The sequence below is a fragment of the Meles meles genome, chromosome 8 (genome assembly GCF_922984935.1).
Source record: "Meles meles chromosome 8, mMelMel3.1 paternal haplotype, whole genome shotgun sequence".
NCBI classification, from domain to species: Eukaryota; Metazoa; Chordata; class Mammalia; order Carnivora; family Mustelidae; genus Meles; species Meles meles.
The window spans coordinates 114,482,276-114,504,215 of record NC_060073.1 but is presented as its reverse complement, the minus strand read 5'-3'; the positions used below and the strand labels follow the sequence as shown (position 1 = coordinate 114,504,215).

At 37.6% G+C, this 21,940-nt stretch overlaps 1 protein-coding gene across 1 annotated transcript in view; it reads right to left on the bottom strand.

The window, feature by feature from the left end:
* The window catches only part of LOC123949524 (protein NPAT), a 52,148-nt gene that overhangs the window by 27,178 nt on the left and 3,030 nt on the right, over nucleotides 1-21,940 (bottom strand). Inside the window, exons 2-4 of the mRNA XM_046017042.1 lie at nucleotides 6,360-6,478; nucleotides 2,055-2,115; nucleotides 497-569 (exon numbers count right to left, since the gene is read on the bottom strand). Of these exons, the coding sequence (XP_045872998.1) occupies nucleotides 497-569; nucleotides 2,055-2,115; nucleotides 6,360-6,478 (253 nt within the window). The remainder of the gene's footprint in view (nucleotides 1-496; nucleotides 570-2,054; nucleotides 2,116-6,359; nucleotides 6,479-21,940) is intronic.

Sequence of the window (21,940 nt, the reverse complement as noted above, 5' to 3'; positions counted from 1 at the left end):
AGAGCCCCATATGGGGCTCAATCCGAGGACCCTAAGATCATGACCTGAACTGAAGGCAGAAGCTTAACTCACTGAGCCACCCAGGTGCCCCTCCCTCCCTTTAAAAAGATTTATTTGCTGGAGAGAACGAGAGAGTGGGGAGTGGGAGTACAAACAGGGGTAGTAGCAAGCAGTAAGCAGCCTGATGTGGGACTTGATCCCAGGACCCTGGCATCATGACCTGAGCTGAAGGCAGCCGCTTAACCAACTGTGTCATCCAGGCGTACCTCAATGTCCTGATTTCTAAACATTTTATTCAAGTAGGCATTTTATGTCAAATTATTCCAATAAAAACCAAGTGAATATCAATAATCTCTAGGGTAAATTTAAAATTAGATCAGTATCACAGAAATGCACTGTGTGGGGCCATAAGATTTAAACCTAAATAGCTTCACATGTGTTTGCATTCCAAATTCATGCATGTTCTGATAAGCTTCCTATACAGGCTTTTTATTACCTGATCTGAGAAAGTGTATGGTCTAACTTCTTCCATAGAGATGACATAATTGCTGGGACATCATTTGATGTTTCTAGATATAAGAAGAAAAGTGTCTTAATAAAAACAGTTGAAGAAAATTCACCCCTTAATGTAGACACAAAATGAACAAAGAAAACAAACTTTTCTTTCAGCTGTTGACATGTTGGAAAGTAAGAAGTAAGCCTCTTTTGTAATATAACCTGCAAAGCTATAAATGAGATTGCCTTCTTTTCTTAAGCCATTGAGTATCGGATGCAATATGAGGGGAAATGGAAATTTGTAAAGCCTCTAAAGCTTTTATAGATTAACTTTATACTGTCTTTGTATTTAAAAAAAAAAAGACAAACTTTTTTTTTTTAATGATTTTTAAGTAATCTCTACATCCAACATGGGGTTCGGTCTCACATCCCTGACGTCGAGCACTGCATGCTCCACCAACTGTGCCGGTCAGGTGCCCCCCCAAAAAGACCAACTACCCTAAATATGTTCTATTTGACATCATGTTATATTTGAAAGGTAACAATCTGATTTGTAATAAATACCATAATGGTTATGCAAACTCCTTTGACTATGGAAATTATTTTTCTACAACCGCTTATGTGCACATCACTGGGACTGCTCGGCAACCACTTAATAAAAGCCCCACCAGTTACTATTCTTAGGAGTTACAGGTAAAATTCCTGGGAATGGATTCATTTTTTTAGGATATGCTCTAAAAGCCCACAGTGATAGGAAACTTCTAGGATATTTAAAATCCTTACCATATACCTTTGAAAAAACCCAAACCAGAGAAAGCTACCCAACATAAAAATGGGACTAAACCTTTGTATTCCAGTAGCATATTCTTTTTATTGTTGTGATCTTGGAAAAGTTATATGGCTTCTCCAATTCTGTTTTCTGATACTTAAAAATGATCTTAATAATCAACCTGTAACTGGGTTATTTTAAGGACTGAAGTAAAACTAAGGAATGCGTCTAGCACAAAGCTGTCTAGAGACAAAAACTCAATAAATAGATAAGCATCTTTCCTTTTTTTCAGTGTTATTCTTTTATGGTTCTTTTTTTAATGTCGTCAATTATAAAATTTATCAGTATTAAAATAATTTTAACTTTTTTCCTAAAACATTAACTTAGGCAAGTATTATTTTATATTTTGGTTACTATAAACCAGAATTTTATGACTGGTTCCTGTGTCGAGATTTAGACTACCAAGACCTTAAAATTAAAATTTTGGCTTGAAATTCTGTAACACACAGCAATGCCTGTTCACCAGTTTAGACATCTAGACTTAGGAATTTTATTTTTTAAGAAAATTACTTTGTTATATTTGTTAGCATTCAGATTTTTGCCACACACTTATCAATCAATATAAATGCAAACTAATTAAATATTTCCCAGCAAAACTTATATCATAACTAAGACAAGCTTTCTTTAGGCTATTAAGAAGCATTAATAGCCTTTAAAAGTTATTTCTAATTAAAACAATTAGAGAAATGCTGTATAAAATGAAAAAGAATCCCTGACCCTCAGTTCTTACCTTTTGCTTTCATGGCTACATATTCATTCAGAATTGTTGTCAAGTTTTTTCCAAACAAGGACTGAAAAGAAAAAGATCAAGCATTACAAAAATTGTGCAATACTACTCACAATTTCTCACCATGAAACACTTCACTGTATAAAGTTATAAAAGATCTGGATTTTTCGATGAAGAAAAGATTAAGGTAAGCACATGTTATCAAAAATGAAGAGTCACTTAACTTAGGGATTGCATGAAATCCACAAAGAATCTTGCCTGCGTGAATAGGACACTATGACTATGTTTCATTAGCTAACATAATCCAAAGGCAGAAAAGCAATTTTCAGCTGCGGGATAGGGATACAGTCACATAGCTCTTAATTTTTTAAAATCTTTTTTAAAAAAGTATTTATTTGACAGAGGAAAGCAAGAGAGGGATCACAAGCAGAGGGAATGGGAGAGGAAGAAGAAGGCCTCCGCCCAGCAGGGAGCTCAATACACGGCTCCATCCCAGGACCCTGGGATCATGACCTGAGCCGAGGGCAGATGCTTAACAACTGAGCCACCCAGGCGCCCCCATACAACTCTTTAAAAGCAATAAGGACCCACTCCTAATTTGCCCTCCCTATCCTGAAAGCCATATGAACCTGCCAAAAACAAAGTGAAAAAAATTGCTGAGTGTAAGAGTTCTCAAGGATCGCACCTTCCTATTTCACCCCCATCCTGTCTGAAACTCATTTCCTGTTTCTCCTACTACTGAAGTGCAGGTTTTTATGACCTTGAATCTGAGATCATAAGAATCTGGAAGGCTTACTTTCACACATAAAGGTGGACAGGTTAATTCTTAATTCGCAGAGTCATTTGTTGTGAAGAATAAGTAAGGATAGATGAAACATGTCTAAGACAATGTCCACCATAGGACAGGTGACCAGTTTCCTTTTCTTTCCTGAAGATTTCTACTTTGTTGTTTCTTAACTAAAGCCTGAAATGTCTAGGGATTTGCTTAATGCTAACTTGGTCATTATACCTTGCCTTATTTGTAGTAGCTAATAATAATTTGTGAATGAATGGTATTGTGTCTTTCAAAATTCAGGTCAGGACACAGTGCAGAAAGTGGCCATCTAATAAGCCAGGAAGACAGTCATCACCAGGAACTGAATGGCATTTTGATCTCAGACTTCCCAGCCTCCAGAACCGGGAGAAGACACAGGGGCTGGGTGTGCATGTAGCTCCCGGGGGCCACTGCGGCTGGCCCTCACAGCAGAAAGAGCTACACACCCCCACAGACATGTTCATCCATATAAGCAAACATGCCTATGTCTCTGTATAGATTTGTACAAATATATAGATTGTACTTACTATATTTATATATAGATTTGTACAAATACCAAATATAGTGTCATAGTGGTATCTCTACGATTAACTACAATATGACTATGATTCAATACCACGGGTTTTGTTCTTAGGCTTATCTTTATCTTCTTTCTCCCAGAGTCCTGGCTCCAGTTATACACAATAAGTTTCACTTATTTGCTGAAAATGGCTAATTTAGAGGAACTCAGAGGAATTTGTTTAAGATTCATTCATGCTGTTGTGTGAATCAACAGTGTTGTTTTCTATCGCTTAGTAGTATTTGATTCTATGGCTGTACCATAGTTTACCCACTTACTGGTTGAAGGACAGTGTGGTTTTTTTTTGGTTTTTGACCATCACAGATGAACATTAGTGTGCAGGTTTTTATGTGAACATATTTTTCAATTCACCTGGGTGAATGAGTGCTGGGTCACATGGGGAATATACGTTTACCTTTATAAATAATTATCAATCTGTTTTCCAAAGTGGTGGTACGGTTTTACATTCTCATCAGCCATGACTGTGAGTTACTGCCAAATATCCGACAGTTTTTAAAATTGTGTTTAAATTAGCCATTCTAATAGATATATATTGGTATCTTCTTAGAGTATTCATTTGTATTTATTCCAGTAACAAATGATTTGGAGCATTTTTTCTTTTTTGTGGAAGTTTTTTCCCATAAGCTTATTGCCATCTTCAGATTCCTTGCCCATTAAAAATTTAAAAAAAAAAAAAATGTAGCAGTTTTTAAAAAGATATTCTGGGTATAAATCCTTTATCACATATATGATAATGTAAATATTTTCTTCTAGCCTGTGGCTTGTCATTCTTGGAACAGTCTACTGTAGAGCAAAATTTTTAAATTTCTACAAAGTCTAATTTACCAATTTATCCTTCTATTGTCAGTGCTTTTGGTGTCACATCTAAAACTCATCACCAAACCCAAGTTTACACAAATTTTCTCTTGTGTTTTCTCCAAAAAATCTTATAGTTCTACATTGAACCTCTGGTCTATCTTTACTTTGGTTAATCTTTGTATGCAGTATGTGTAGAGGACCTTTTTTTGAATCTGGATGTCTATTTGTTCTATTTCCACTTGCTGATAAAATCAGTCTTACTCCAGTGAATGGCCTTTGCACTTTGGTCAAAATTAGTTTTGTGTATGTCTACATTGGGATCTGTTCTGTTCCGCTGATCTAAGTGCCTCACCTTCCTCTAATGCCACTCAATCTTCATTACCAGAGGTTTTTGTTTTTTTAAAGATTATTTATTTGACAGAGAGAGATAGAGAGAAAGAGAGAGAGACTGTGAGAGAGGGAACACAAGTGGGAGAAGGAACACAAGAAGCAGGCTTCCCACTAAGCAGGGAGCCTGATGCGGGGCTTGATCCCAGGACCCTGGAACCATGACCTGAGCCAAAGGCAGATGCTTAACGACTGATACACCCAGGCGCCCCATGATCACCAGAGATTTTAAGTCTTACAATCAAGTAATAGGAGTCTTCCAAACTACCCTTTTTAAAAAATTAGTTGGGCTATTTTAGTTCCTTTGATTTTCCGCATAAAATTTAGAATTACAGCTTGTTGCTATCTACAAAAATGCTTGTGGAGATTCTGACTAATGGATATATATATCAAAATGGGGAGAACTGACATCTTAAATGAACACAGTCTGTTTAATATTCTTCAGCAGTTTTGTAGGTTTTGTTCAGGTTTCCTCCATAGATAAGCAGGTTGTCTGTGACAACTGAAATGAATCTAAGGACACATGTTCAAAATAAATTAACAAAACACTATGTCAAATAATGTAGCTCCAAAATATGTCCATTATATTCCAAATGATGCTCTGTTGGTCTAGTGATATTCTAAAAAGGGGACAATAAGATATCAAAACACTTGTTTTTTATTTATCTAAAGTAAGCAAACAGACATAGGAAAAAGATGGGTTGCTACAAGATACCACAGAGCAGGTGCACAGAGCAGGCATTTCTTATTCTGGAGGCTGGTGAGTCCCAAATCGAGGTGCTGGCCAATCTGGTTCCTGGTGAGGGCCAACTTCCTGGCTTCTAGACATTTCCCTTCTTGCGGTGTGCTCGCTCACACAGGATCCCCTCTCTCTGTCTCTTCAAGGAGAAAGATCCCTCTCTTCCAATTCTTGTAAAGGCAATAACAACATCACAAGGGGCCCAACCTCATGACCTAATCTAAACCTACTTAATTTTCAAAGGCCCCACCTCTCAATACCATCACAGTGGTATAACATCATCAGTGGCTAGGGTTTCAACATGAATTTTGGAGGGACACAAATATTTAGTCAATAGCCCACAGGAAACAAATGAGCCCCAAGACAAGCAATAGTGGAACTAATTAGAACTGAGAGTGCTGGGGCTCCTGGGTGGCTCAACTGGTTAGGCGTCTGCCTTTGGCTCAGGTCATGAACCCGGTGTCCTGGGATCGAGCCCCATATTGGGCTCTCCCCTGCTTCGCCCTCTCCTGTTCCCCCTGCTTATGCTGTCTCTCCTTGTCAAACAAATAAATAACACCTTAAAAAAGAAAAGAAATGAGAGTATTGAAGGTTTTATTTATTGTTTTGACAGACAGCATGCATGCACCAGAGAACACAAGTGGGGGAAATGGTAGAAGGGGAAGCAGGCTCCCCACTGAGCAGGGAGCCTGACGTGGGGGCTCTATCCCAGAACCCTGAAATCGCAACCTGAGCCAAAGTAGATGTTTGACTGACTGAGCCACCCAGGCGCCCCAAGAGGGTCATTCTGAAACTGATTCGGAGAAGCCAAGTTTTGGCATAAATGTGTGCAAAGAAGAGCTGCCTTCTTTAGGTCTTTCCAGCCACGCACGAATACGATCAAATCTCTTCCAATTTTGATAGTACCAATGAGGTGATGTTAGGACTGGTGTTTATAGTGTCTCACATTGGTCAACGAGGAAATATTTCCTTAAGGAACAAAGCACTCACCAGTAAGCAGGCTGGGATAAAACCTTCATCCGTACAATGTTCCGCATATTCTTTTAAATTTGAACTTTCCAAAATAAAAGTCTGGCAGGTAGAAGTGAGGTTTTCCTGTTGTAAGTAACCTAAATGAGAAACAGAAGGTCAGGTAATTCCAGTAATTTCTGTACTTTCACCAAAAGGCCGCAGAAATGCAGTTTCATATCAGAAATGGAACCTCAGGTGGAATGTGCTGGATTTCTGCAGCCTTGCTCAGTGCCACTAGTTTGTGCTGCAGGACAAAGCAGTTTTTTTTTTTTTTTTTTTAAAGATTTTATTTATTTGACACAGAGAAAAAGATCACAATAGGCAGAGAGGCAGGCAGAGAAAGCGGGGAAGCAGGGTCCCCGCCGAGCAGAGAGCCAGACGCGGGGCTCGATCCCAGGACCCCGGAACCATGACCCGAGCCGAAGGCAGAGGCCCAACCCACCGAGCCACCCAGGCGCCCCAGGACAAAGTAGTCTTCATAGACCACACGGTTGTTTGATGGAAAAAGCTCTAGCTAAACTAAAACATGCGGTATTTGATCAAGTAAATTAATGCACAGTAATGCTTGCAAGCGAATCTCTAAGTAATGGTAAGTAACAGGAAAACTAATAAAGAAATGATCAATGTTCTTCTACCCCATAACCTCCATACTGACCAGGCTGGCAGACAGTTATAAAAGTTACTGGATAATCACAAAACTATATTCTCCCAAAGTTGCTATTTACTTGTTCATTTAACTTATTTGCCTAATGGTTTAAGAGAAAAATGAACAAAAGACCTGCTTTGAAGGAAAGGAAAGAAAGGCACTCGCCTTTAGAAATCAAAACACTATTTCAATAAAACTTGAGCATTTACATCGAACTGACATTTACGGAACAATCTTATTCATCAGCGCGTGGTACCTGCACATACATGAATGCTTCGTTTGTCTTGATTAGCAGCCTATCCTTGCTCTTTTGTTTCTTAGCATTATTGGTGTTTACCTAAATCCACAACTTAAAACAGCAGCATAGTACAGCAAGAACACTGGACAGGGTATTGGGAGGCCAGGTTCTTATTCTATTTGATTAAAATAAACACTGTAATTTGGGGCAAAAAAAAAAAAAAATCCACATATCTTCCAGGATTAAGGTGCCTCATGTGTAAAGCATCACACTTGCCTTGACCTGTGGATCAAATCTGGTGAAATTACTCCCTTGTGTAAAGCCCTTCAACCATTTCCCATAGCACTCAGTTTTAATTTCTAAATTCTGCGCAGCTTCAGCTGGAATGACAATATAAGGAATTCTAAAAATCCTCTCCTCCATAAAAGCAATGAGAACACTGGCACAAATTATTTAAAAAAGAAAAACTTTTACAGAACTCAGAAAATAACCAAAGTTTTAGAAGCATTTGAGAAAAACAGAAGATCAGAGAGGGCTGGAATTTTTTCAAAGACCCATTCCCATTCCCAGATACTGTCATAATTTGATCTGTGGGAAAATTATCGGAAAACCTCTACTTGCATGGCTTGTCTTTGGACTGAATCAGAATTTACCCAGTACAAAGAAACTTCTTTAAGATGTTTGCTGAAAACTACCAGTAGGAATTTGCTTACTACTACAGCTGCCTGTGATGAAGAGCAGGACAAAAAAGCTGAACACACATAGCTGAGGCAGGAGCAGTCCACAGCAGACTCTGAAAAGCTAGGATATACTCACCGGCTATTAGAAGGATGTGTGCAAGCAGTGTACATACTCAGAAGAGATCTGACAGGACCCTAAGCCCTCACCTCTGGCTGACCAATACGGCTCTGAGTGAGCAGGAAGTAAGGCTAAGGCAGAGTTGTCAACTGCTTAGCTGAGTGGTGAAGCATGCCCCAACATACGCACAGCCCTTGAGCAAACAGTGGGAGACTTAGGGACGCCAAGCAATTAAAAAAAAATAACTGGGGGCTGCTGGAGGGCTCAGGCGGTTAAGCGTCTGCCTTTGGCTCAAGTCATGATCCCAGGGTCCTGGGATCCAGCACCAAATGTGGCTTCCTGCTAGTGGGGAGCCTGTTTCTCCCTCTCCCTCTGTTGGTCCCCCTGCTTGTGCTTTCTGTCAAACAAATAAAATCTTAAAAAACAAGAAACAAAAAAATAATGTCCAATCATAGAATATAAACTCAAAGAATATAGACTCAACAGACTTAGTTCAGGCAGCAGTTCACAGCAACTGCTAAAACAACAGTAAAGAGCCCTAACAAACATGGGGGAGGCAGGAGAATCTTATTATAAGAGTTGTCACATTGTATCACTTAAAATGTTTAATTTCCAGCAAAAAATTCTGAGATATGCAGAGAAACGAAGTATGTTTCATATACAGGGCAAAAATAAAAGCAGTCAATAAAAATCATCCCTAAGGAAGCCAAGAGTTAAAACTTTAAAAATCAGTTACTTCATATTTTAAAGATTTATTTAAAAGAAAAAAGAAGAGAAAGAGAGGAAGAGAAAGAAAAAGAAAGAGGAGAGAAAAAGGAGAGAAAAAGGAAGGAAGGGAGGGAGGGAGGGAGAGAAACATTAGCGCACACTGCACTGAGTGCAGAGCCTGAAGCTGGGCTCAACCTCTGAGATCACCACCTGAGGGGAAACCAAGAGTCAGATGCTTAACCCTGCCTCACCTGGGTGTCCCCAAAATCAGCTTTTTTAAAAAAAAAATATTTTATTTGTTTGCCAGAGAGAGAGAGAGAGAGAGTGAGTGAGCACAAACAGGGAGAGCAGCAGGCAGAGGGAGAAGTAGGCTCCCTGCTTAACTGACTGAGCCACCCAGGCATCCCCAAAATCAGCTGTTTTAAGTAAGCTCAGAGGACTAAAGAAAACTATTTCTAAATACCTAAAGAAAGCTGTGAGAGCAACGTTTCATCAAAAAGAAGAAAAACAGAAATTTTACAAAAAAAAAAAACAAGTAGAGATTCTAGAGTTGAAAAGTAAAACAACTAAAATGACAAATTCCCTAGAGATGGACTCAAAAGCAGATGTGAGGAGGCAGATGAAAGTATTAGTGAACCTGAACACAGATCCAATGAGATTATCCAGCATAAGGAATAAAAACAACAGTATCAGAAAAAGTTAACACACTTGAGACGTGTGGAACACCATCAGTTATGCTGACATAAGCATAATCAAAGTCCGAGAAAAGAGACAGAAAAAGGCAGAAGGAATATTTGAAGAAATAATGTCCAAATAATGAACATCCAAAACTTTAGAAAAGACATTAATTTATTTATCCAGGAAGTTCAATAAATTCCAAGTAGGATACACTGAAAGAGATCCATACCTAGACACCTCATAATGAAACTGCTGAAAATACAAAGAGAATTTGCAAAGCAGAGAGCATGGCATTACAAGTGATCCTCAGTAAGATTAACAGCTTTTTTCTCATTAGAAACCATGGAGGCCACAGGCAGGGAGATGAGGCAAAGTGCTAACAACAACAAAAAGTCAACCAAGAACAACAAAACCCCTTCAAAATGGAGACATTAAACTATTCTTACATTAAAAATACAAAATGAAACAAAACCCAGAGACATTGTTGCTAGCTGACTTGCCCTTTAAGAAATACTAAAGGGAGTTCTTTAAATTAAAATCAAAGGACACTAGACAGTGAAACAAATCCATGTTAAAAAAAGACACTAAAAAAAGTAACTGTATAGGTAAACATGAACAGTGTTAAGTTACTTTTCGTAACTCCCCTCTGCTTTAAATGACAACTGTATATAATAGTTAAGTATAAATCTGGGTTGGTAATCATATAATGAATGAAGATATAATTTATATGTCCTTAAAAGTAAAAAGAAGGGAGAAGAGAACAGAGTTATACAGGAGCAAAGTTTTTATATACTATTTAAATTAAGCTGGTATTAATCCAAACAAGATTGTTTTAAGTTACTTGTAACCTCCAAGCAACCACTAAAAAAATAACTCAAAAATAAAAAATATAAAGGAAACAATAGTTGTGGGGGGCACCTGGATGGATCAGTTGGTTAAATGTTCAACTCTTATTTTTGGCTAAGATCATGATCTTGGGAGCCTGGGATAGAGCTCCACACAGGGCTCTGGGCTCAGTGGGGAGTCTGCTTTCGGGTTCTCTCTCTCCCTCTGCCCCCTCTCTGCTCACAAGCATGTGCTCTCTAAATTAAAAATTAAAGAAAAAAAAAAGGAAACAAATTGGATTTAACACAAAAAAGGCAGTAATAGAAGAGTAACAGAACAAGTAAACATAAAATACATATATAGACTACAAGCAACAGAATGGCAGACAAAATCCTTATCAGTAATTACATTAAACAATGGTTTAAACAATAAAAAATTACAAACTTACAGAATGAATAAAAAATATGACTCAAGTACATGCTCTTAACACAATTTACATTCAAACACACAAATAGTTTGAAAATAAAAGGATGGAAAAAGATGTACCATTCACATAGTAACTAATTAGGAACTGGAGAGGCAATACCAGTATCAGAAAAATTAAGATAAATATTGTTAGCAGAGATAAAGATAATGATAAAACATTCAATCAATCAAAAAGGTAACAATTACAAGCACATATGCATGTAAAACCAAGGTTCCAAAAAATATGAAGCTGAAATTAATAGAAGTGGAATAAGGACTAGACAATTCACCAATAAAAGTTACAGACTTCAGGGCACCTGGGTGGCTCAGTGGTTTAAGCCTCTGCCTTCGGCTCAGGTCATGATCTCAGGGTCCTGGGATGGAGCCCCGGATCGGGCTCTCTGTTCAGTGGGGAGCCTGTTTCTCCCTCTCTCTCTGCCTACCTCTCTGCCTACTTGTGACCTCTCTGTCAAATAAATAAATAAAATCCTCTTACTCCCACACACACACAAAAAAAAGTTACAGACTTCAACCCTACTTTCAATAACAGACTAGAGAGCTCAATAAGTAAACAGAAGGCTTGAACACTAAACCAACCAGACCTAACAGACATGAATAGTGTACTCCACCCAACAAGAGAATACACATTCTTCTTAACTGCACATGGACATCCTCCAGGATGAACCACACATTAGGACATAAAGCCTCAATATATGAAAAAAGACAAATTATATAGAGTATGCTCTCTGACCACTAAAGACTAAAATTAGAAATCAGTAATAAGGGGGCGCTTGGGTGGCTCAGTCGTTAAGTGTCAGCCTCCGGCGTGGGTTATGATCCCAGAATCCTGGGACGGGTCCCTCACCTGGCTCCCTGCTCAGTGGGAAGCTTGCTTCTCCCTCTCCCACTCCCCCTGCTTGTGTTCCCTCTCTGTCTCTTTCATCCTGACAAATAAATAAATAAGTACAATCTTTAAAAAAATCCCATAATAAGAAATTCACAAATATGAGGAAATTAAACAACACTCTCCTAAAAAAAGTCAAAGGGTGAAAGAAGAAAACAAAAGTATAAAATATTTTGAGATAAACAAAAACACGCATACTAAAACATACAGGATGCAGCTACAGAAGTGCTTAGTGGTATATTTATGTTGTAAATACATTTATTTCAAAGATGAAAGATCTCAAACCCATCCTTCCATTTTATAAAACTACAAGGGCAAATTAAACCCAAAAGAAAGCAGAAGGAAGAAAAAAGGTAAGAGAAGAGAAATGAGAGAATTAAAATATAGAGAAATGTCTATGAAACAAAAAATTGATTCTCTGAAAAGATCAACAGAAATCGACAAATCTTTAGAGAGGCTGACCAAGAAAAAAAAAAAAGACTCGAATTCCGAAGTTAGAAATGAGAGAGGGGACATTACTATCAACCTTACAGAAGTAAATTACATTATAAAAGGATACTATAAACAGTTGTGTGCCAACAATTCAGAAAGCTCAGGTGAAACAAATATTTCTTAGACATTAACTAAACCAACTCAAGAATATACAGAAACTCTGAATAGACTTAAAACAAGTACAGATTGAGCTGTAATAAATACTCTTTTCATAAAGAAAGGCCTAGGATCAAATGGCCTTAGTGGTGAATTCTATCAAATGTTGAAAGAAGTTTCACCAACTCTTAAAAAAAAAAAAAAAAAAAAAAAAAAGAGAAAGAAGCCATCTCATTTCAATCGCTGATACTAGTAATAATCTGCTACTAAAACCAAAGACATTGCAAGAAAACTATAAACCAATATCCCTTATGAAAAAGCAGATGTAGTACTTTTCAACAAAATACTAACAAACTAAATCTATTAACATTTGAAAATGGTAATACACCATGACCAAGTGCAACTGTGGCAGAAATTCAAGACTGGTTCACTAAAACAAAAATAAATCATTAATACACTCCGTGAACTGAGTAAACTTGCCCCAATACATTGTATTAGCAGAATAAAAAACAAAACCCTTATTGTCTCAACACACGTAGAAAAAAAAAATCACCTCACAAAATCCACCTTTTCATGATAAAAATATGAGGACTATAAGGGAATTTCTTCAACCTGATAAAGGCATTTATGAAAATCTCACAGCTAACATAATATTCCAAGGTTTAAGAGTCAAAGCTTTGCCCACAGGATCAGGGACAAGACCATGCCTGCTCTTACAATTTCTATGCAACACTCTACTAGAAGTTCTAGTTTGGGCAATTAGGAAAGAAACTAAAGTAAAAAGCATCCACACTGGAATGGAAAAACAAACAAACAAACAACCAAAAAAAAAACCCAATGTTCTCATTTGCAGATAACATGAAACCCTAAATAGAAAATTCTAAGGAATCCATGTACACACAGAAAAACTATTAAAGTCAATAAATGATTTCAGTAAGGCTTCAGGATATGAGAGGACTTTGCAAAAATCAGCTGCATCTCTATATACTTGCAATGAACAATCCAAAAATGAAATTTAAAAAACCAATTTCATTTTACAACAGCATCAAAAAGAATGTTTAGGTAAGTTTAACAAAAGGAGTGTATGATCCTACTAAAACCTAGAAATATTACTAAAAGATATTAAAAAAAAAAGATATTAAAGACGACTAAATAAATGGACAGACCTCTCTCGATTATGTATTAGAAGAGTTAATGTTATTCAGATGTCAATATTAGATTTGACACAATTCCTATCAAAATCTTAGATGCCTTTTGTGCAGAGATTAACTGATCCTAACAATCACAGGGAATAACAAGGCACCCAGAGTAGTTAAAACAATCTTGAAAATGAAATCTTACACCTACCCACTTCAAAACATCCTACAAAGCAATGGGAACCAGGTAAGGCGGTACTAGCATAAAGGACAGACGTATCGATCAATGGGACACAATTAACATTCCAGACGTTTACAGTCGATGGATTTTCAAAAACAGGCCAAATCAGCTCAATGGGGGAAATATTAGTCTTTTCAACAACTGGTGCTGGGAGAACTAGACACCCACATGCAAAACAATGACGCTGGACCAAAATAATGAAATCACACCTCATACCAAATATAAAAATTAAGTAAAAATAGATTAAATGTACAAAGGTAGGGGCAAAAACTCTTGAAGTCTTAGAACAAAACATGGGTGTACATCTGTTTATGTAGGATTAGGTAATGGTTTCTTAGGACATCTGAAGAACAAGCAACCAAAGAAAAATTAGATAAATTGAAGTTCATCAAAAGTAAAAACATTTGTGCTTTCAAGGATAGTATGTAGGAAGTGAAAAGACTGATGGGAAGGTGCCTGGGTGGCTCAGTCAGTTAGGCATCTGCCTTCAGCTCATGCCTTCACCTCAATGCCCTGTATCAGGAGCTTGCTTCTCCTGCTTCTCCCTCTCCTCCCTGCTCATACTCTTTGCCCGTATCTCTGTCATTGTTTCAGTCTCTCTCTCTCAACTAAACAAAATCTTAAAAAAAAAAAGACGATGGACAAAATGGAAGAAAATATTCCCAAGTCATCTATCTGATAAGGAGCCAGAATCCAGAATACATAAAGAACAAATCAATAAGCATTTAAGAAGAGGCTCAACTTCTTTGGTAAATACGAAGATATAACATCAAAACCACAATGAAATGTATCAATTCATACTAGGATAATCAGTATTAAGATAGTACTGGCAAAGATCTGAAGATACTGGAAATCTCATACGTTGCTGAAAGGAATATAAATTGGTGCAAAATCATCCAAAAATCACTTGGGAAGTTCTCAGAAATATTAAATATAGAATTACCACATGACCAAGTGATGCTACTCTTAGGTACATATCTAACAGAATTGAAACAGTATGTCCAAACCAGACTGTACATGAAATGTTCATAGAATTTTTCTTTTTTTAATTTTTATTTATTTGACAGAGAGAGAGAGAGAGAGATCACAAGGAAGCAGAACAGCGAGGAAGCAGGCTCCCCGCTGACCGGAGAGCCCGATGCGGGGCTTGATCCCAGGACCCTGGGACCATGACCTGAGCCGAAGGCAGAGGTTTAACCCACTGAGCCACCCAGGCGCCCCCATAGCATTTTTCTTAATAGCCAAAAAAGTGGAAACAACCCAAATGTCCATCAATGAATGGACAAAATGTGGACTGTCCATATAGTGGAACATTATTAAGCCATGAAAAGGAAGTAACTACTTCAACTTGGTACAACATGTATGAATCTTGCCAACAAATTTTTAGAAGTCAGATCAGAAGGCCACAAATTGTAGAATTCCATTTACATGTAATGTCCAGAATAGGGAATCCACAGAAACAAAAAGTAAATTAGCAGTTGCCAGAATTTGGGCAAAGGGGGCAAATGGGAATGACTATTAACAGGTCTGGGGTTTCTTCGGAGGATGATGGAAATGTTCTGGAATTAACACGGTGGTGATGGTTGCAAAACACTGAATATACTGCCTATTGTGTAAAGATAGTGAAAATCAGTGAATTTTACATCTTGTGAGATGTGAATTGCATCTCAATGAAAAAATGCAATCCTAAATTCTTCACATGTTATACGAAGTTCTACCTGTTTTGCATCCTAATTTCTTTTCTAGCCTTTTATCATACCATTCCGTCTCTCCCAGACTAACTGGTCTTTTCGTTCTGCAAATTCACGTATGCTCTGATATCAAGACCTTCGTATACTCCATTCCCATTGCTTCGGCTGCTTATTATCTTAGCCTAGCTAATGCCAACTCATTCCTCAGGTCTAGGATTAACTACCACTCCCTCAGAGATTTTTTTTTTTTTACATCCTCTCAGTATGTGCTCTACTCCTCTTACCAGATACTAGATTCCCTTATACCTAAGTTTGTAGTAGACTTAGCTTAAGGCTGATATAATACTCCAGTATTTAACTACTAAAGCAATTATTTAGGTCTCTTGTCTTTAAAATTATATGGTTCTACTCTTTTTCACCTGGAACTGTATCTTTAACCAGGTCCTTCACGTCAAAAAAATACTTAGAGAGCCCATGAAGTCATTATATATGAATACTGTAAAATGAAAGGGCAAGAAAACTGTCATTCCATTTTAGGAAATACCCTAGCTGGGATCTGGGAACCAACTCACCACTTTCTACTTATAGTTCATGAATCTGTTTTCCAACAGCTTGCTCACTAATGCTACAGAGAGAAACAAATATACAAATAAAAAACCAAAGATACTGTCCTTTGGAATAGGGGAAGACATTTAGAAACCATAATATACCTTTTATCTCATATACTATTACTCCAGTATCCCCATCACTGATGATGTGACATCATCTCAAATATGAAATTAGATCAAAGATAGATTGCTATTTTCCCTTATTTTTCACAAATAACCCAATTTAAACAATTATAATTCTACAGCTGACTGAAAAATCATTTTTATGGATGGTTTACTTTGTAACAGTTACATTATTTGGAATAAGTCAGCTGCTACTAGGATTTCACCAATACAGAAATTTATAATGTATATGAACCATTGGAGTCACTTCGGAAGCAGGGCAGCTGGAGCTTTTTATAGGTTTCAAAATTTAAACTGAAGATAAACAATTTTGTTTCATGGGAGAGTTTCAAAAGGACTAAGCACCCCAGATGTATTCATAACCACTTGAGACTTCTAACAGGTGGTGGTGTGAAATCAAATTCCTAATGTGGATTTGTTTTTCTCTAGACCAAACATTCTCAAAAATAACACAGAACTAAAGGGATGAATTTGGTACAGAAGAGGTAAGGAAACAAAGAAAAGATCACCCTTTTAATGCATAAATCACAGATGTATATGCAATATATGAACAGTGTATTTGTGATATTAAAGTATCGGATGGGAGATCGGGGGGAAAATCCTAAAATACTTTTTTAAGATTTTATTTATTTATTTGTCAGAGAGACAGAGTACAGGGAGGCAGAGAGGCAGGCAGAGGGAGAAGCAGGCTCCCTGTGGAGCAAGAAGTCTGATGTGGGACTCGATCCCAGGACGCTGGGATCATGACCTGAGTCGAAGGCAGCCGCTCAACTGAACCACCCAGGTGCCCGCAAATCCTAAAATACTCCTTAAGGATGTAATAATAAAATAAGGTTGAGAAACTGCTCTAGACAGAATGTAGACAGAATTAGCCTTTCTCAGAAGAGATATGGTCATTAGTGCTAGCTACCGTGGCCTAGGATTATCACACATCAGGCAGTTTACAATTTATTGTAAGATATTGTACTTGAGTACACACTTGAGAAAAGGTTTTGTTAAAAGCTGGATTACTTCTATAAAGTGTTTAAAAATTATAGTGCATCTTAAAATAGTAATATCTAAGTATTTATCTCCTGCTCTTAAAAAACATGCCCAACTGTGGGCAATCTAGAGATCCCATTTTAGATTAGGCTTGATCTGTTTTGCTTTACTTTGAGAAAAATAATACAAAGAGCTAAAGTTAATAAACCAATAGTGGAGACAAAATGAAATACTAAAAATAATCCAGAAGAATGCAGGAAAAAAAGAGCAAGAAACAAAAGGGACAAATAGAAAACAAATGGCGAGATAGTAAATTCATTTTTTTCAACTTTTTTTTTTTTTTAAATTAAGCCTATGCCCAACGAGGGGCCTGAACTCATGAACCCAAGATCAGGAGTCCCATACTCTACCAATTGAACCAGACAGGCACCCCGAGATAGTAGATTTAAACCTAATTTAGCAATCCTACTTCTCAGTATTTACTCAAATGAAATGAAACGTGTCCACACAAAAACTAATAAGCAAGGTTGTAAACATTTTATAAGTTTATATAAGTTATATAAAACCCAAACCAAACATCCATCAAGTGGTGAATACATGAATAAAATATATACACACAATAAAATAGAGCAAAAAAAAAAAAAAAGAGGGGTGGGTGAGATGGATTTAATAAGCTTTCCTTAGAGTAGGGTATGTTAAAAACAAGTTCTTGAATAAATGGACAAAAGAATAAATGAATGGGAAAATGAACAAATGAATAAAAATCAATGATCAAGGACTGTCTTCCTTCAGTATTCCTTGGCATTTGAAGGAAAAGCAGTTTACAGCACATACGTAACCTCTTGGACCTTGGTTTCCACCATCTTATCATAGAGCGAGCAACTGCTACTTTTCTGGATAGATTAAGAGAAGATTAAGAAAGAAGTGAAAAAAAGATTTAGTATCTTTGATCTATAATCACAGAAAGAGCAGTTTGTAAAGCTATGATGCATGTGTGCAGGGGTGTGGGTAGCTAAATCCTGGAAATTCAGGCAGAATGGCTTATTTTATTCTGCAGCATCACGTTATGAGAGGAAAAAGACTTCAGCATTCTCCGTATGATCCATTTTCCAAGGGTAGAGCTGATTATGTGCTTGTATAGACAACTTACGCATTTCCCCCAACTCTTCTATTAGACATGACCATAGGATTAAGTTTATATTCAAAGTGTTCCTAGGGACTTTGCTAGTTCCTTCCGGCTTCTACTCAAACTTAACAGAGATTATTAGAATTAGTATTTGTGACTTCACTGTTTTAAATATTTACAGATGCTTAATTCTTAGATACTTCTGACACTGCAATAGATTAAACCCAAGTATAAACATTACTTTCAGGGCTTTTATTTTGTTCTGATGGTAAGAAGTATCAGAGGAACATGACTTAAACCTTATTTCTAAATGAGATACCCTCTAGCAACCGAAATTGCTCATGTGATTGCTATATATAAAGTACGCTCTACCCCCAGGGACTGTGCTCTAGGAGAAAATTAAAACCTAGCCGCCCACATCAAAGCCCATTAAGTCATTAGGTGGCCCTTCAGTATGTGAGCTTCATTCTCTTGCTGGGCTGCAGGGCACTGGGAGCCCTCCTAGAGACATTAACAAGTGCCTCTGCAAGCAGATTTATTCAGGAATCACAAAATTTAGATCTGAGATGAACCTTAGGCTTTCTCAATTTGCAGAAGAGGAAACAGAAGACATTAAATGGTTTTTCCAGGATCTACAGGTGGTTACATGAAAAGGAGAAAACTCCAAATCCCCACAGCATTCTGAAATTACACAGCCCAAGTGGTCCTGAAGGTGGGGTGAATTATTCTAGACTAATTGATTTGGATGGTGAATTAGAATACCATCCACGTTGATGACTGCTTTAGATGAAAAAAACCAATTCTTCAGGGGCACCTGGCTGGCTCAGTCGGTAGAGTGTGAAACTCTTGATTGGAGGTTTTAAGATGGAGTCCCACACTGGGCATACAAATTAAAGATAAATTCTTTAACACACACATATACAAATTTTTTAAAAAAGCAAAAAAAAAAAAAAAAAACCAAAACAAAAAAACCATGCGTAATTTTGGGCAATCTAGCGTTCCCATTTTATTATTTTTTAAAGATTTATTTGACAGAGCAAGAGCGGGGGTGGGTGGGCAGAGGGAGAAGGGTATATAATCTCCAGAAAAGTCCGTGTAGAGCTCCACATGGGGCTCGATCTCTTGACCCAGAAATCATGACCTGGGTCAAAACCAAGGGTCAGATGTGTAAATGACTGTTCCACCCAGGTGCCCTCTTTTTTATAATTTATTTCTTAAGCACGCTCCGTGCCCAACATGGAGCCCAATGCGCAGCTCGAACTCACAACTCTGAGATCAAGACCTGAGCTGAGATCAAGAGTCAGATGTTTAACTGACTGAAGCACCCAAGTGCCCCTAGAGTTCCTATTTTAGATTAGACTTGATGTAATTTGTTTTACTTTTGTCTTACAAGTTCCAAAACAATGCTGTAAATTATTGAGTACTTCAATATTAACTATATATATATAGTCACTTCTTTACTTGTAAAAATCTTATTTATCATTCTTAAATACTTGATTGTAATCCATTATCAGAGAATTGATTACAATAACAGGGGGAGGTTTTAGGTCTGAATTATTCCAAATTTTAAATGTTACAATGAAAATACAAAACAGGGAGCAATGATCTCTTACTAGAATACAATTACTCTTCAATTAACGTTAGTGATCATTTTTTTCTCCTAAAAACATCTTTAGAATAAAATAACTATCCTTTGTGTAAACTTAGTAAGATGTACAAATAGGTAAGAAAGCATGCCCAAGTTTCCTTTTTTTTTTTTTTTTTTTTTAATATTGTCCTCTGTCTGCTTTTCAGTGGAGGTAGAAATGAGAAGCAAGTTAAATAGACTGAAGGGGAAATATAACTGGAAAAGAGAAGGAAAGATAAAACCCTAACTACATCTAGAGTATTCAAATTTTAGGAACTGAGATGCCAAGAGTCTGCCTTCTCTTCTTCCTATTTATGGAGCGGGAAAGCTCAAGAGAGAGGTGACTGATGAAGAAAGCAAGAGATATCAAATCCCCCTACCTGAAAATACCTCCTTTACATGTTATAATTTCCCAGAAGCTTTTAATTATTTAAAAATGTAAGCAATTCTTGGGAAGACTAAACCTGCAGTGCCTTATATTACTAGATCCACAAATAACAAAGTTTCTGTCTATAAAGAAGTTACCTAAATGGACCTGGAAGATACATAGGCAAGTAACTGCAATACAAAGCAAAGGTGGTAAGACAATAGCACTTATTTCAGGGGAGGAGAGGGGCTTGAGAAAGTATTACCAATTTGGGGAAAATGATGAATGTTACAAAGAAGCGTTGAGTTTTGAAGGATGGCTGGGGAATCCCAAAAAAGCCAATGAAAAGCATACATGGAGAACATGTTTGGGGAATGTGCCCTGTTTGGAGAAAGCATAATATATGTGACGGAGCACAGCTGGAGATACCTCTGATAAGGCAGAATGGGTAAGGATCCAAAAAAGCTGTAAATGTCATCAATGACATTTGTATGAGTAAATAATAAACATAATCTGGATAAGAGAAAACAGAGTCACAATCTAATGACATTGTAGGCAAAAAAGAAATGTTATCACAGCCGCAATTCTGTAGATATTTACTAAATGTTTGTAACATCCTAGGTACATAAAGGTCAAGAGTATCAGTGGCTCTTGACCTTTCAGGTGTGTCAATTCTGATTCTGTTAGTCTTCAAATCACTTCTTCCCGCTCTCTCTTGCTCTGAGCTGTGTGATGGGAAACCTGACCCCACTCAGGCAATGTTTCCTAGGCTCCATGTCAGCTGGCTTCTGGCTGTGTTCACACAATGGGAAACACTGGTGGGAGGATGGAGGGCAGCTGACAGAAGCCATGTAGTTTTCCCCCCATTCCCTCTTGGCCTTAGTAGATTCTCCTCTGTGACTACTGCTCCCTCACCAGAAAAGCTCACCTTTCATTTTCCAGAGGAAGAACCCAGCCTCCGGACTGCTTCATTTCTCTTAGTCCTCCTGATTATCACAGTGGCTTCCTGCTGTTGTTACTCTGAGCAGGCGCATATAAGCTGCTGGTCTTAGTTTTTCTATCACCAGTGTAACCCATTCCCTCATTATATCCCTCCATGTCAAATACTCAGATTGGTTTCAATTTTCCTGAATGGGTTCTGACTCAGAACCTATTTAGAAATCCAAGAAATGTTCTGGCCCCTTCACTCATCAAAATGCCCCAACTGACATAAACCTTTACAGTTCTGGGGGCTTCCAAGGACTTTCAAAGCCTGTCTTATTAATCCCAGATCAAGAAAACGGAGATCAGAAGTTAAATTTCAGTTTGGGAAGATGAAGTTCTACAGGTAGATGATGGTGATGGTTACAGAAAGATGTGAATGTACTTAATGCCATGAACTGTACACTTAAAAATGGCTAAAAAGGGGGCGCCTGGGTGGCTCAGTGGGTTAAAGCCTCTGCCTTCGGCTCAGGTCATGATCCCAGGGTCCTGGAATCGAGCCCCGCATGGGGTTCTCTGCTCAGCAGGGAGCCTACTTTCCTTCCTCTGTCTGCCTGCCTGTCTACTTGTGATCTCTGACAAATAAATAAAATCTTTAAAAAAAATGGCTAAAATGTTGCATATATTTATGTCATGTATATTTCACAAAAATAAGTAAACAAGCAACGGTAACACAGGATAAGGATTTCACAAAAAGTGAAGTACAATGCTGCTGAAGCACTTAAGGAGACACTAATAGTTACACCTGCTAGAGAAGGTTCCAGAGACTGGGTTTTATCTGGAGAAACTCCGAGTAGTTGGTATGCCTGGAGCACAGGGCAGATACTGA